At 40.4% G+C, this 15,234-nt stretch overlaps 1 protein-coding gene across 4 annotated transcripts in view; it reads left to right on the plus strand.

Annotated features, from left to right (window-relative positions):
- LHFPL6 (LHFPL tetraspan subfamily member 6) overlaps positions 1-15,234 on the plus strand; it is a 268,570-nt gene that overhangs the window by 14,375 nt on the left and 238,961 nt on the right. The window contains exon 3 of one of the 4 annotated variants that reach the window (XM_036297739.1): positions 6,467-7,311. The exons of the other annotated variants lie outside the window; for them this stretch is intronic. Within the exon in view, the coding sequence (XP_036153632.1) occupies positions 6,467-6,708 (242 nt within the window). The 3' untranslated portion in view covers positions 6,709-7,311. Of the gene's footprint in view, positions 1-6,466; positions 7,312-15,234 lie in introns of those variants that run through there. 4 annotated transcript variants of the gene reach the window in all.

Below are 15,234 nucleotides of genomic sequence, written 5' to 3' on the forward strand. Positions count from 1 at the left end.
ACTTAGGCTGTTTCCAGATCTTAGCTATGGTGAATTGTGCTGCTATGAACATAGGGGTGCATATATCCTTTCTGATTGGTGTTTCTGGTTTCCTGGGATATATTCCTAGAAGTGGGATCACAGGGTCAAATGGGAGTTCCATTTTCAGTTTTTTAAGGAAACTCCATACTGTCTTCCATAGTGGCTGCACCAGTCTGCATTCCCACCAGCAGTGCACAAGTGTTCCTTTTTCTCCACATCCTCTCCAGCACTTGTCGTTTGTTGATTTGTTGATGATAGCCAGTCTGACAGGTGTGAGATGGTACCTCATTGTTGTTTTGATTTGCATCTCTCGGATGATTAGTGACTTTGAGCATGTTTTCATATGTCTCTTGGCTTTCTGAATGTCCTCTTTTGAAAGGTGTCTATTTAGGTCCTTTGCCCATTTTTTTGATTGGATTGATTATCTTCCTTTTGTTAAGTTATATGAGTTCCCTATAAATTTTGGAGATTAGGCCCTTATCAGATATGACATTGGCAAATATGTTTTCCCACACAGTGGGTTTTCTCATTGTTTTGTTGATGGTTTCTTTTGCTGTGCAGAAGATTTTTATTTTGATGTAGTCCCATTTGTTCATTTTTTCTTTAGTTTCAAATGCCCTAGGAGCTGTATCAGTGAAGAAATTGCTTCGGGATATGTCTGAGATTTTGTTGCCTTTGGATTTTTCTAGAATTTTTATGGTTTCCTGTCGTACATTTAAGTCCTTTATCCATTTTGAGTTTATTTTTGTGTATGGTGTAAGTTGGTGGTCTAGTTTCATTTTCTTGCATATATCTGTCCAATTTTCCCAACACCATTTCTTGAAGAGACTATGTTGGCTCCATTGTATGTTCTTGCCTCCTTTGTCAAATATTAATTGAGCATATTGGTTCGGGCCGATTTCTGGGCTCTCTATTCTATTCCATTGATCTATATGCCTATTCTTGTGCCAGTACCAGGCAGTTTTGAGAACAGTGGCTTTGTAATACAACTTGATATATGGTATTGAGATCCCACCTACTTTGTTCTTTTTCAGGATTGCTGCAGCTATTCGGGGTCTTTTTTTATTCCAGATGAATTTTTGGAGAGTTCGTTCTAGATCTGTGAAGTATGCTGTTGGTATTTTAATGGGAAGTGCGTTGAATTTATAGATTGCTTTGGGTAGTATGGACATTTTAATGATGTTGATTCTACCAATCCATGAACACGGTATGTTCTTCCATCTATTTATGTCTTCCTCTATCTCTTTTTTCAACGTCCTGTAGTTTTCTGAGTAGAGGTCTTTTACCTCTTTAGTTAAGTTTATTCCTAGGTAGCTTAATTTTTTTGGTGCGATGGTAAACGGGATTGTTTTTATAATCTCTCTTTCTGAAAGTTCACTATTGGTGTATAGAAATGCCTCAGATTTCTTGGGGTTAATTTTGTATCCTGCTACATTGCCAAATTCATGTATTAAGTCTAGTAGCTTTTTGATGGAGCCTCTAGGGTTTTGTATGTATAATAGCATGTCATCTGCAAATAAGGACAGTTTTACTTCCTCTTTTCCAATTTGGATGCCTGTTATTTCTTCTTCTTTCCGAATTGCAATGGCTAACACTTCCAGTACTATGTTGAACAGGAGTGGTGAGAGGGGGCATCCCTGCCTTGTTCCTGTTCTTAGGGGAAATGGTGTTAGTTTTTCTCCTTTGAGTATGATGTTGGCTGTGGGACTGTCATATATGGCTTTTATTATGTTGAGGTATGATCCTTCTACTCCCACCTTGCTGAGAGCTTTTATCAAAAATGGGTGTTGAATTTTGTCAAACGCTTTTTCTGCATCAATTGATATGACCATGTGGTTTTTTTCTTTCAATTTGTTTATGTGATGTATCATGTTTATTGATTTGCGGATATTGTACCATCCTTGCATCCCTGGGATAAATCTTACTTGGTCATGGTGTATGATCTTTCTGATGTACTGCTGGACCCGATTTGCTAAGATTTTGTTGAGGATTTTGGCATCTATGTTCATGAGGGATATTGGCCTGTAATTCTCTTTCATTGTGTTGTCTTTACCTGGTTTTGGTATTAGGGTGATGCTGGCTTCATAGAATGAGCTTGGAAGTGTTCCTTCCTCTTGGATTTTTTGTAGTAGTCTGAGGAGGATAGGTTTTAGTTCTTCCTTGAATGTTTGGTAAAACTCCCCTGTGAAGCCGTCTGGTCCTGGGCTTTTGTTTGATGGAAGCTTTTTGATGACTGCTTCAATTTCTTCCATAGTTATTGGCCTGTTGAGATTTTTAGATTCTTCCTGATTGAGTTTTGGAATGTTGTATTTTTCTAGGAATTTGTCCATTTCCTCCAGGTTGTCTAGTTTGTTGGAGTAGAGCTGTCCATAGTATTTTTTAACAATCATTTGTATTTCTGTGGGGTCTGTTGTTATTTTGCCTCTATCGTTTCTGATTTTGTTTATTTGGGTCCTCTCTCTTTGCTTCTTGGTGAGTCTGGCTAGAAGTTTGTCAATCTTGTTTATCCTTTCAAAGAACCAGCTCTTGGTTTCATTGATTTTCTGTATTGTTTTTTTGGTCTCTATGTCATTTATTTCTGCTCTAATCTTTATTATCTCCTTCCTTCTGCTCACTCTGGGGTTTTCTTGTTGCTCTCTTTCTAATTCTTTGAGTTGTAGAGTTAGATGATTTACTACCATTTTTTCTTGTTTTTTGAGATAGGCCTGTAGAGCTATAAACTTCCCTCTCAGGACTGCTTTCATTGTGTCCCATAGGTTTTGGATTGTTGTGTTTTCATTGTCATTAGTTTCCAGGATGTTTTGAATTTCTTCTTTGATTTCATTGGTAACCCAATCAATATTTAATAGCATGCTATTCAGCTTCCAGGTGTTTGAGTATTTTGAGTTGTTTTTACTGTAGTTTATTTCTAATATTATGCCATCGTGGTCTGCGAAGACGCTTTTTATGATTTCAATCTTTTTGAATTTGGGGATACTTTGCTTGTGACCCAATATATGGTCTATTTTTGAATATGTGTTACCAGCACTTGAGTAGAATGTATATTCTGTGGCATTGGGGTAAAGTGTTCTGAAGATGTCTATTAAGTCCATCTGATCTAGTGAGTCATTTAGGTTTGCTGTATCTTTGCTGATTGTTTGTCTAGAGGACTTATCCAGTGCTGTCAGTGGTGTATTAAAGTCCCCTACTATGATTGTATTGTTGTCGATCTCTCCTTTGATATCTTCCAGGAGTTTTTTTATGAATTTGGGTGCTCTTGCATTGGGTACATATATGTTTACCAGGGTTATATTTTCTTGTTGTATTGATCCCTTTAGTATTATGAAGTGGCCTTCCTTATCTCTTGTTATGGCCTTCACTTTGAGGTCTATTTTGTCTGATATAAGTATTGCTACCCCAGCTTTCTTTTCCTTTCCATTTGCCTGAAAGATATTTTTCCATCCTTTCACTTTCAGTCTGTGTGAGTCCCTTCTAATGAGGTGGGTTTCTTGTAGACAGCAGATGTATGGGTCATGTTTTTTTATCCATTCATCCACTTGATGTCTTTTAGTTGGAGCATTTAGTCCGTTTACGTTTAAAGTTATTATTGAAAGGTACTTGTTTGTAGCCATTTCTTTTTGTGTGTGGCTGTTTTCTTTCTGAGCTTTTTATTTCTTCTTTTTATACCAGTCCCTTTAGCATTCCTTGCATTGCTGGCTTGGTGGTGATAAACTCCCTTAGCCTTTTTTTGTCTGTGAAGCTTCTTATTTCCCCTTCAATTTTGAATGATAGCCTTGCTGGATAAAGTATTCTTGGATTCAGCCCTTTGCTTTCCATCACTTTGTAAATTTCTGTCCATTCTTTTCTGGCCTGATGTGTTTCTGTTGAGAAATCATTTGACAATCTAATGGGAGATCCCTTGTATGTAACTTTCCGTCTCTCTCTTGCAGCCTGTAGGGTTCTCTCTTTGTCCTGAACATTTGCCATGGTAATTATGATGTGTCTTGGTGTGGGTCTTTTCGGGTTCACCTTGTTTGGGATTCTCTGGACTTGTGTGACTTTTTTCTTCCCCACCTCAGGGAAGTTTTCTGACATTATTTCTTTGAGTAGGTTTTCTAATCCTTGTTCATCTTTCTGTTGTTCTGGCACCCCTATTATTCGTATGTCGTTTCTTTTCATGTTGTCCCAAAGCTCCCTTAGGCTCTCCTCCTGTCTTTTAATTTTTTTCTCCAATTGCAGTACATTTTGGGTGTATTTTGCTTCCTTGTCTTCTAATTCACTAATTCGGTCCTCTGCTTCTCCTAGTCTACTGTTGATACTTTCAATGGAGTTTTTCATTGCAGCTATATCACTCTTCATTTCTTCTTGGGTCTTACTTAAGTTGTTGATTTTTTCATCTGTTTCTTCTAGCTTCTTCCATATGTTATTGATTTTTTCATCTGTTTCTTCTTGCTTCTTGCAGAGGTTGTCGATTTTTTCCTCCATCCGGTTTATGTACTCTAGGACCCTTATTCTGAATTCTTTTTCTGTCATGTTGCATGCCTCTGTATTACTTAGCTGCTTTTCTGGAGAGTCCTCCTTCTCTTTCCTTTGGGGGTTTCTTTGTCTACCCATGTTTGATCTCACTCACATATCTAGACATTGAGTCGTTCAGTGGTTGCTCCCTTGGTGGCAGTGACTTCTTGGTCTGTGGTTGCTCTTTGGGCGGTTGCAGTAGCAGCTGCTCTCAGTTGGCAGCAGCTCCTCTGGTGGGTGCTGTTCACAGCTGTGGTGGCTCTTCTGGCTGGTGGGGCGAGGTTTCACGTACAGCTGCTATTCCTCAGCAGAGGGTGTGGTGCTCAGGAGGTTGCTGTTGTTTGGATCTGCTGCGTTGATTTAAAATACAACACAAAATACACAAAATACAAACACAACAAGGCACCACGTACCAGGTACTATACACAAATATATTCACGATATTAATAACCCCAAATAAAGGTGACCACCCGAATTAAGAGAATTAGGGGATAAGGAAGAAGGAAGAGATAAAGATAAAAGAGAAAAAAGAAAAGTAGGGACCAAAAAAAGGAGTGCAAAAATGAAACTGGGAAAAAGGAGGGGGGAAAATAAAAGTGAGAAAAGAAAAGAAAAAAAAAGGAGCGAAAAGAGAGAATGAAGTGGAAGAGGGGAAGAGACTTTTTATATGAGGAGAATACTCCTACAGAACAGCCATTAATCCCAACAAATTCTAGCAACAGCTCCCTGGAGATGAATGCAAACTAGAAACAACCAATAATATAACCATGAAAATAGAATGGAGAACACTAATCCCAAAATAAAATAAAGAGAAAATAAAATGGCACTTTAAAAAATGGTGAAATGGTAGCAGTAGTAATACTGGTTAAAAATAAGAAGGTAGTAATTAAAAGGGTAAAATCAGGTGATGGAAAAAGAAAAAAAAAGAAAAGAAAAAAAAGAAGAAGAAGAAGAAGAAAAAATTGGTTTCTTAGTTAAAAGGTGAAAAAAGAAAAAAAAAGTTGCAGTAGTGAAGGTCCTTCGGTTCTTCTGTTCTTCAGTGTGGCTCGCCTTAGACTTGCCAGGTATTCAGGAGAGTGTTGAGTTTCCCTGCGATACACCGTTCCTCTGTGTTGTAAACCACAGTCCTTATTTTAAAGCAGGCCGCATTTGTTTCCCAGACTGCCTTATTTTGTGTTTAGCAAAGAGTCAGTTTGTGGGTCAGCCTCTGGGTGGCAGTGTTCTGGGGTTGGCCTCTGAGGCTATAGGGCCTCTCTGTCCAGTGGAAGTTCACTGCCCAGAGCTGGCTGCGTAATAGTTAGTTACCGGCGCTGTGTTGTTGCTGGGATTGAAAATCCCTCTATAGGCTAACTCCCAGGGACTGATCAGGTTATTTTAATCCTTGATCTCCTACAGGGTGGAATCTGGGTGTGGCTGTGCTCCTTGCCTGGGGGCTGGGGGGAGGAGTCTCACTCTCTGGAGAGAATGGCTGCCCCAGTCCTGGGCTCAGGGGTGTCTCAGCACTCAATTCGCTGCCACCTCTCCCGGCCCCCCTTCTCTCCTCAGTCTCTCCCCAGATTACACTCCTCCACACACTCTCCCTCTCTTCAGCACAGGTGAGTGTCTGTATCCGAAATGTCCCATGAACAGGATTCAGTGAAAACAAACAAACAAACGCCGGCCGCGGAAACGGGGAAGGCTTGGTTTCTGTAAGCTTCTTCTCTTACCGGGACTGCATGGTCTGGTCAGCTCTTCAGGCTGCCCCCTTTAGGCTCAGTCCTCTGTGATCACAGAACCCAGCTCTCAATTCCCCTGGTGGCGCCAGGAATCCCGCGGTTCTCCTTTCCCCCGTCAGGGGCTGTGCCTGTCCCAAGGGACGCGGCTGTCTGCCACGCGGTCTCCCTCCGACTCTCTGGGCTCAGAGGTCTGGCAACCTTTCCTGCTCAAATCCCTGGTTTTTTTACCTTTCCAGGGGAGTTCTGCTCTTCCCGGCTGCAAACCGTCTCACCAGCTGAGCAATTTCGCCAATTCGATGTGGATGTTATTAGTTTCAGCTGCTCACTCCATTTGCTCCGGGACACGACCTGGGACGCGTCTGCCTATATTGCCGCCATCTTCCGAAGAGGGGAAATGCTGAGTTTTAAATCCAGGGGATCAGTGTTTATTGAGTGCCTACTATATGTCAAATATTGTGCTAGGTACAAATTAAGATAAGAGCTCTGCAGTTGAGCTCATAGTCTTATGGAGAAAACCAACATGTGAAGTATAATTACAGTCCAGAAGACTCATGATACATACACACACTTCCATGCTTGGCTGCACACATGATGAGCGAGGCCCACTCAGCAGCCTAGTGTGGTGCTCACCAACCTCACATAGTGTGCCTGTCATTTTCCATTCTGCCTTCTGCTTGGTCATGTATTTCAGAAGACTACATTTCTTGGAATACTTGATACCTGCCATTTGGATACATTCAGCCAATGGAGGCAGGGAGAAGCCAGAGTATTTCTCCCTCACTAGCTCTTTTTGGGCATTACCCTTGACAGCAGTTGTCTCTCCTCCTAGAAATTCCAGCCCTTCATGGTCCCAGCTCCTATTAGTAAGTCATTGCCATGATCCTACGATAGTCACACAGACCAGCTCCTCCGTCACTGGTAATGCTATCTTCTTCCAATATCACTCCAGTCTAATGGATGGTAGCAGTTTTCTGATGTAAATTTCTGGACCACCTCTTTAACTCCTGTTTGACTTTTTGGCTCTTCCATAATCTGTGTAACCAATTTCCTGTATCATATTAAATTCTCTGTGTTTGAAATACCTAGGGCTGGAACCTGGTTAGAATACAATACATAATTCAAGTTCCTACCTCAATAAAGTGGTAGATTATGTAATACTATGAACTTTTGGGATTTTTGGTGAACAGACAAAGTCATAGATGTTTAATCTAGGAATGCCCAGGCCCATTGAAGTGTGAACAAAATGCTATAGGAGCACAGAGAGGGAGTGACCTCCTGTCTGGAAAGGTCTGCGAAGGCTTCATAGCAGAGGCGCTATTTGAGCTGGGTCTGAAAGATGAGCAGAAGACTCCCTGTGCCTTCAGGCAGGGGGAACATCAAAGTTTTCAGAGCCAAGAAGTTATGAAAAGAGCTTATGTGAGTTCAGGGAATGGCAGCATATTATAAGTAATGGAGTAGGGATGATGTGACAAAGGATGAAAGTGGGGAGGACAGATGGAATCAGGTTTGTAAGGTTCCTATTTACATTCCATGCAAATAATTCTGTACTTAACTACACTTAAGCTTTTCAGTGGTTATGGTTGAAAGTGACTTAGGAACTATATAATCTAGTAGCAACAAGGAATAAAGATTGATTTGGGGAGCCACCAAAACCAGAAAAGTCAGTGAGAGTTGGTATAGTAGTCTTGGACAGAGATGGTGAGAACCTCATTGAAGCTGTGGAAATAAAAAGAAAAGGGTTTTTGAAGACATTTCTGAGGTAGAGGCAAATAGGTCTTGCTGCTCCTATTTTTAGATGAACAGATAAAATGACTCAGTAATTTTATATTTCTGTTTATATAAGAAACCAGGCATTTTCTCTTTTTTCTATTTCCTCATATATTTTTTTAAAAACAATGAGATGATATGACTTACAATAATATTGCAATAACTATTATGGTATGGTGGCAGATGGGCACTAGACTTACTGGAATGATCACCTCATAATGGATATAAGTATCTAATCACTTATTATTACCGCAGTGTGTAGATGTAACTTACTATACAACTTTACAGTGTGGAAGCTCTAATTGTAGAAGTGTGCATGTTTATCTCTGTGTAAATGAGGGTTACTGACTGCTCAGCACACCTGGGGGCTTCTAAGAGGAGCATTTTGATGACTGCTAAAGTAGTTGTCAGCATCATTGAACTACCCTGGCTCCTTATGAGCAGATATTTTCTTTTTCTTCTCCAAAAGGTGCAGGAAATAAGTGTGTAAATACATAAGCAATAAGTAGGTGTAAGATTTGTTTTATACATCTTATTTTCATAAAAATTTTGACATGATCAATTGCACCTTTATTTTATTTATAAAGAAAGAAATGAGTGTTATTATCAACATGTTAACAATTGAAAATTGCTACCAGTTACCTGTAGTAAAGGAATTTATTTGTTCAGAAACCTAATAGATTACTGTCATACTTACGTTAGTCATGTTATAGCTGCATAATAACATACAGCAGGAAAGGAAAGTAGTTATCCTTTTATTATTATCTATGAGTTAATATTTATGATGAAGGCCATGAAACATGAAATGTACTTTTGTCATTCCAATGTAATTTGTAGTTCTCATATATTTGACATATAAAATCTTTGAAAAACTTCTTTAGGTTCTAAAATATTATGGTTCTATGACTAAATTTTATCCTCATTTGACATAGTACTCCTAGGTGAGAATTGCTGTGTCTGAGGCATAATTTTTTTTCTTGATGTTGCGTGGGATTGGGCACACAGATACATGTGGCAAGAAAGGAGGCCCTAGATGGTTTAGCTCAGTGGATAGAGTGTTAGCCTGCGGATTGAAGGGTCCCAGTTTTGATTTCGGTAAAGGGCACATGACCAGGTTGCTGGCTCAATGGGTAGGGGGCTTGCAGGAAGCAGCCAATCAATGATTCTCTCTCCTCATTGATGTTTCTATCTCTCCCTCTCCCTTTCTCTCTAAAGTCAATAAAAATATTTTTTTAAAAAAAAAGAAAGAAAGGAGAAGCAGAGGTATATAGTCAAATTTGGTATAGCTTTATCTTATTCCTGGTTGCAGTTGGCTCCCCTAAACAATCCAAGCTTTCCATTATTTCTCCTCCTCTACTATGTGTGCACAGTTATCTTGGATAAAAATATAAGACTTTTCATATTCTCTTCAATGATGGTAGAGCATCCTTTTTATTGCTGTTCTTTTCTTTTGTTTTTCTTATTTGTCATTGCAATACCTAATTTAAATGGAAAATTGTAATCCTTAGGTATTAAAGGCAATTCCTTTATTGTCTCCATTGTCACTTCTAAGTAAGTAAGAATTAATTCTTCTGATAGCTGAGGAAGAATAGCAATTCTAACCTTCAGAGAAGTTACCCTGGTATTTACAAGGCTTGCAAGTGTAGACATACTGGATGTGACAACATGAAGAAAAATTTACTGTGGTGCTTTTATTCATTCATTTACGCAGCAAATGACTTTTAAGTGCCTACTATGTGTCAGGCTATAATTTAGGCATGAGCTAGAAAGCTGTTCAGAAAGGTATGATTCTAAACTACCTAGAATTTTAGTAAGAGAGATGAACATTAATCAAATACTCCCCCAAATGAATGTAAAGTTATAAATCTGATAGAGGTTAGGAAGGAAAGGTGGATATAGGCAATTGTGATCTAGATGGGGTACCAAGGAAGGTTTCTCTGAAGATATCAGGTTTGAGATGAGACCTGAAGCATGGAGGGTTAGGAGGGGTGAACATCCCAGTGAGGGAACAGAAGGGGCAAAGCCCTCAGTGTGAGTCAGCAGGATGCCTTTGAGGCCCTCTAGAGCAGAAAGCTTGGGGGATGATATGTAGATGAGGCTGGAGAGGCAGGGGCAAGAAGGATTAGTATTAAGGATACTCATGAGATAAGAAGCCAATGAAAAGATGAAGAAGTTTGAGCAGGAAGTTATCATGAGAAGTCTGTTAATTTAAGGCAAGTTGTTAGAGACTTAAGCTGAGAGATATTTGGCTGGAAATCTCCTGGATTCTTTCATTTATACCAGTGCTTTTGAGGTAAAGGTAACCATTGTTATTATTTGAAAAAAGAAAAAGTCATTTTGGAATTTCTGTGTGTGTCATTTGAATATAAAAGTTAAGTAATACTGATGTATAGGTATTTTGTTAGGAGATACAACTTAAAATTTTGTACCCTTCAAACAAATGGAATGGAATAAAAAATAAATGGAAAAAATTACCGATATACAGTAATTTTTTTTCATGTTGTTGCATCTAGTACCTTCATGGCATTGGTAGACTTGTGATTACTTACATAATTTTTGCAGTTTTGTGTACAGTGTCTTTCTTTTCTGATTTGGTGTAACACCTTGATAGCAGAGGCCTCTTTTGTCTTATTCACAACACTATTCCCAGAGCTTAGCAAAGTGCCTGAGAGAGAATAGGCAATAATAGTTCTCTGTGTGCCTGATAATATAACATGGTCTCTATGGAAAGCCATTGTATATATGTTTTTAAACCACTTCAATTTTGCAGCTATTGATCAAATTTCTATTTTGCTGAATAGCAGATGTTGGGCCTGCCGTTGAGTATTGACTTGAATATGGTAGTGTCTGGCTTCAAGAGGCACAAACTCTAATATGAGGAATTGTACAGACAAATGTGACACAGATGCTCAGATGATTCAGGGAGATGTTATTTGGTTGATGTCCTCACGATCCTGTGAGATAGACATATTGAATAAGCTGTGGAACAGGTCAGGTTTAGCCAGCCTTAGCCAAACACAGCTGCAGACCCTGAGTCTTTTTCTTCTGAATCTTCATTGAAAAAGCCCAGAGCGCCAGATGGGTACAATAGAAGCTCTATAATGTTTTTCTACTGATCAAATTCCTTTGTAAAATACTTTTCCATTTGATGGGGGTGGGGGAAAGCCTAGGTAGCAACATGATCATTTAATGGCAATCTTCTCCCGCTGTCTTGCTTTACAGGATTGGCTTGCCTTGATTCCTTGGTTTTCCTAGTCTTCACATTCCCCAGTAAGATAAAGTTTCTCCTGGCTGCACGTCACTTGGTTGGGCTTTGCTGACCCTGCCTAGGGATCTGTAAAGTGAGGCTCTGGACCCTGTGAAATGTAAGAGTGAGATATGAAGAATGAGAGGAAAATACAATGCATGTAAATAGGCAACTGATTGTCATTGGTGAGAATGAGTGTCAGTAGTGGCTTTCTCTTTTTATGTCTATGTGCCTCCTAGAATGAGACTGCCCCCGTGAAGAGTGAGGTGACTTCAGGAGGCATGGTTGTGAGGCAAGGTGATGAGTTCAGGTCTGGACAGTGTATGGTTCAGGTTCTAGTGGAACTCAAGGTGGAAGGTCAAGTGGGCAATTGAAAACATGGCCAAAGAGCTCATGAGAAAGATTAGGATTGCATATGTACGTGTGTGTGTATATATATATACACACATACATACACACTAGAGGCCCGGTGCATGAAATTCATGCACTGGAGGGGTGTCCCTCAGCCTAGCCTGCACCTCTCCAATCTGGGACCCCTCGGGAGATGTCCGACTGCCAGTTTAGGCTTGATCCTGGGGATCGGGCCTAAACTGGCAGTCGGACATCCCTCTCACAATCCTGAACCGCTGGCTTCTAACCACTCACCTGCCTGCCTGCCTGATTGTCCCTAATGCTTCTGCCTGCCAGCCTGATTGACACCGAACTGCTCCCCTGCCAGCCCGATTGCCCCCAACTGCCCTCCCCTGCAGGCCTGGTTGCCCCTAACTGCTCTCCCCTGGAGGACTGGTCCCCCCCAACTGCCCTCCCCTGCGGTCTGTTCACCCCCAACTGCCCTTCCCTGCTGGCCATCTTGTAGTGGCCATCTTGTGATGATATGGGGGCGACTATCTTCTGACAACATGGGGCAGTCATCTTGTGATGACGTGGGGATGGCCATTCTTTGGCAGCTATCTTGTGATGAGATGGGGGCGGCCATCTTGTGATAACATGGGGCAGCCATCTTGTGAAGGTGTGACAGTCACCTAGGCTTTTATTAGTATAGATATATCTATAGATATAGATATAGATATAGATATAGATATAGATATAGATATAGATATAGATGTGTGTGTGTGTGTGTATATGTGTGTTTGTGTGTGTGTGTATATATGTATATATGTATATATATGTGTATATATGTATATATATGGATCGGGCTCCAGCTCATGCCCCCAGCCTTGCAGCCCCACCTGATACCCAGCCTTGGCCTGATGCCACCCCCTCACCTGCTCCACCACGTCACCTTCAGGGTGATTGATTGGGGTTGGGCCCGCTGCCCAGCTCCCTCAGTGCCTGGGGGCAGGGCAGCGACCCCTCCCCTCCCATTTCTCCGCGTCCCCCCGTCGCTGCCACTGGTTGCCATCTGTGGGGCAATTGGGCCCCTGCTCGCACCTGCCTTGGCCTGGCACCACCCACTCACCTGCTCTACCATCCCGCCATGGTCCCACTCTCCTCGGGGCCCATCGGGGCTGGCAGCACCTTCACTGCCACCCGCTGCCAGCATCACGTTGCTGATGCCTGCCATGTACCGCACCGCCCCCTGGTGGTCAGCGCATGTCAGAGTGAGCAGTTGAACTCCTGGTCTCCCACTCGAATGACCGCACAAGGGGATAATTTGCATATTAGGCTTTTATTATATAGAATGTCTTTGAAAGCCTTCATATGAAAGTATTACTTCATTTACTCTTAAAAAGACATGGCTCTTGCCCTAGCCGGTTTGGCTTAGTGGATAGAGCGTTGGCCTGTGAACTGAAAGGTCCCAGGTTTGATTCCGGTCAAGGGCACATGCTTAGGTTGTGGGCTCAATCCTCAGTGGGGGGCTAGCAGGAGGCAGCCAATCAATGATTCTCTCTCATCATTGATGTTTCTATCTCTCTCTCCCTCTTCCTTCCTCTCTGAAATCAATAAAAACATATTTTTTAAAAAAGAAAACATGGCTTTAAATCTTGACACTTTTTTTTTTTAACCATTTAGCTGTACTGATTGGAAGTCAAACTCTTAGCTACATATAACTTAATCATCAATTCTAAACCTCCTTGGATAGTGCCCATTGCTTAACAGCTACTATGCTGATCAGGATTATGGAGGAGTTTGCGCTTTGCAGGAGTATGTCTTATTTTTCTGGAATAAATTACCAGAAAAATTGAGGTAGGAAAAAAATCATTTTGCATGATGTTAACTAACACAAAGGTACCTTGGAGAAGGAAGAATCTAGACATGACCATGTAGTGAAAAGGCAGAGGTGTGAAGGATATATAGCTCAACCTTTTTTTTTTTTTTTTTTTTGGTTTTCATGCATAAAGATGGCATTTTATTTTGATCACTTAGTGAAAGAAACTCAGGTCATTTATCTCATCTACTCACTGGTGGCTGGCTTCCTGATTACTTTTGTAGGCACCATTGAAAATTCAATTTGGCCTGTGCCCTTGGTGCTCAGTAGGTTTCATTAAATCACACAGCAGCTAGCTCTTCTCTGTGCAGGACTGTTTCATGCATATTTGACTTAAGTGTAATTTCAGACAATTGTGCTTTGTGTGGAGTGGTTTTACCATAATAATCTTTTAGTGCAGTTAAGGCAGATCTGGAAATTTGAATCTGGTGAAATTTTAAGATGGTGGAAAATATTGGACAGGGGAAATGTTTTTATTCCTTTCTACTTTCTCTATTTAGCTTGTTAGGCTTGTAAATTGTGGTGGATTGTTTTGTAGCATTACTTAAAACATAAGATTAGAATAACAACAGGTTTTTCCACACGGGATGCTTCATAATTTTACATGCATTCAGATTCCAGAAAAACATGTTTCTATAAGACTAAATAAAATAAAAATGTTAGCAATTTTTTCATATGTTAGCAAATCTTCAAGTACTGCCTTCTGTTCAGGGGTCCTCAAACTACGGTCCACGGGCCACATGCAAATACAAATATTGTATTTGTTCCCGTTTTGTTTTTTTACTTCAAAATAAGATATGTGCAGTGTGCATAGGAATTTGTTCATAGTTTGTTTGTTTTTTAAACTATAGTCCGGCCCTCCAACGTTCTGAGGGACAGTGAACTGGCCCCCTGTTTAAAAAGTTTGAGGACCCCTGCTTCTGTTCGTGTGTTGTGTTCACATTATTCTTTGGCATGTTCGTTGTGTAAAGCAAGTGAACACAAGATCTGGACAACAAGGTTGAATTCTATCACTCAGCAGCTTCATGGCCCTGTTTCCAAACTCAAGGGGTTTGCTGCTTGGGGTGTACTATTCAAGAATGACAGGTGGTTGTCACAGGTAGTTTATTTACTTTCAACAAGTAAAGGAGACAGGGGACTCATATTCAAAGCTTTGGCTCCCTGAAGGGAGGCTTAGTTATAGCTTATATACACTAATCAATTACATGTTGATTTCCTTTTTCGCAGTTGACTACATTTATCCAGTTTGTCAAACTTAATCTGTTTATAGCTTGTCTGCAAAATGTTGTGCTACATTTTAACGTTTAGCAAGAATAGCAATTAGTAAAAATGGGCCAGACCTTGAGACTCTTGTCCTATCTAACAGTCCTGGGAAAGGTGCTGGCGCTCAGCTTCAGTTTTCATTTAATACTAATAGTGATACTAACTCAGTAGGTTTTCGTGAAGTTTGAATATGTGTAAGTCATGTAATATCAGACCTCGTAAGCCAGATTCCCAATGAATGGTAGCTATTACTAATAGTTTTTTTGACTTAAAATTTTAAACTTAACTTAAAAAGTTTATATGCTTCATTCATTACACAGATACTTATGGAATCCCTATCTGTGCTGGACAACATTCCAGATATTAGGGATAAAGAAGTGAATAGGAGCAGGCTAAGAACTACAGAGAACTATCAGGAAAGAACTTTGGTTATACTTCCATCTACATTTAGTTTGCTATTGCAACCTACTGCATTTCCCCAACCAATTTTTGAACCAGTAATATTCTTACCTGCAGGT

Source organism: Myotis myotis, unplaced genomic scaffold, assembly GCF_014108235.1.
Source record: "Myotis myotis isolate mMyoMyo1 unplaced genomic scaffold, mMyoMyo1.p scaffold_m19_p_3, whole genome shotgun sequence".
Taxonomy (NCBI): domain Eukaryota; kingdom Metazoa; phylum Chordata; class Mammalia; order Chiroptera; family Vespertilionidae; genus Myotis; species Myotis myotis.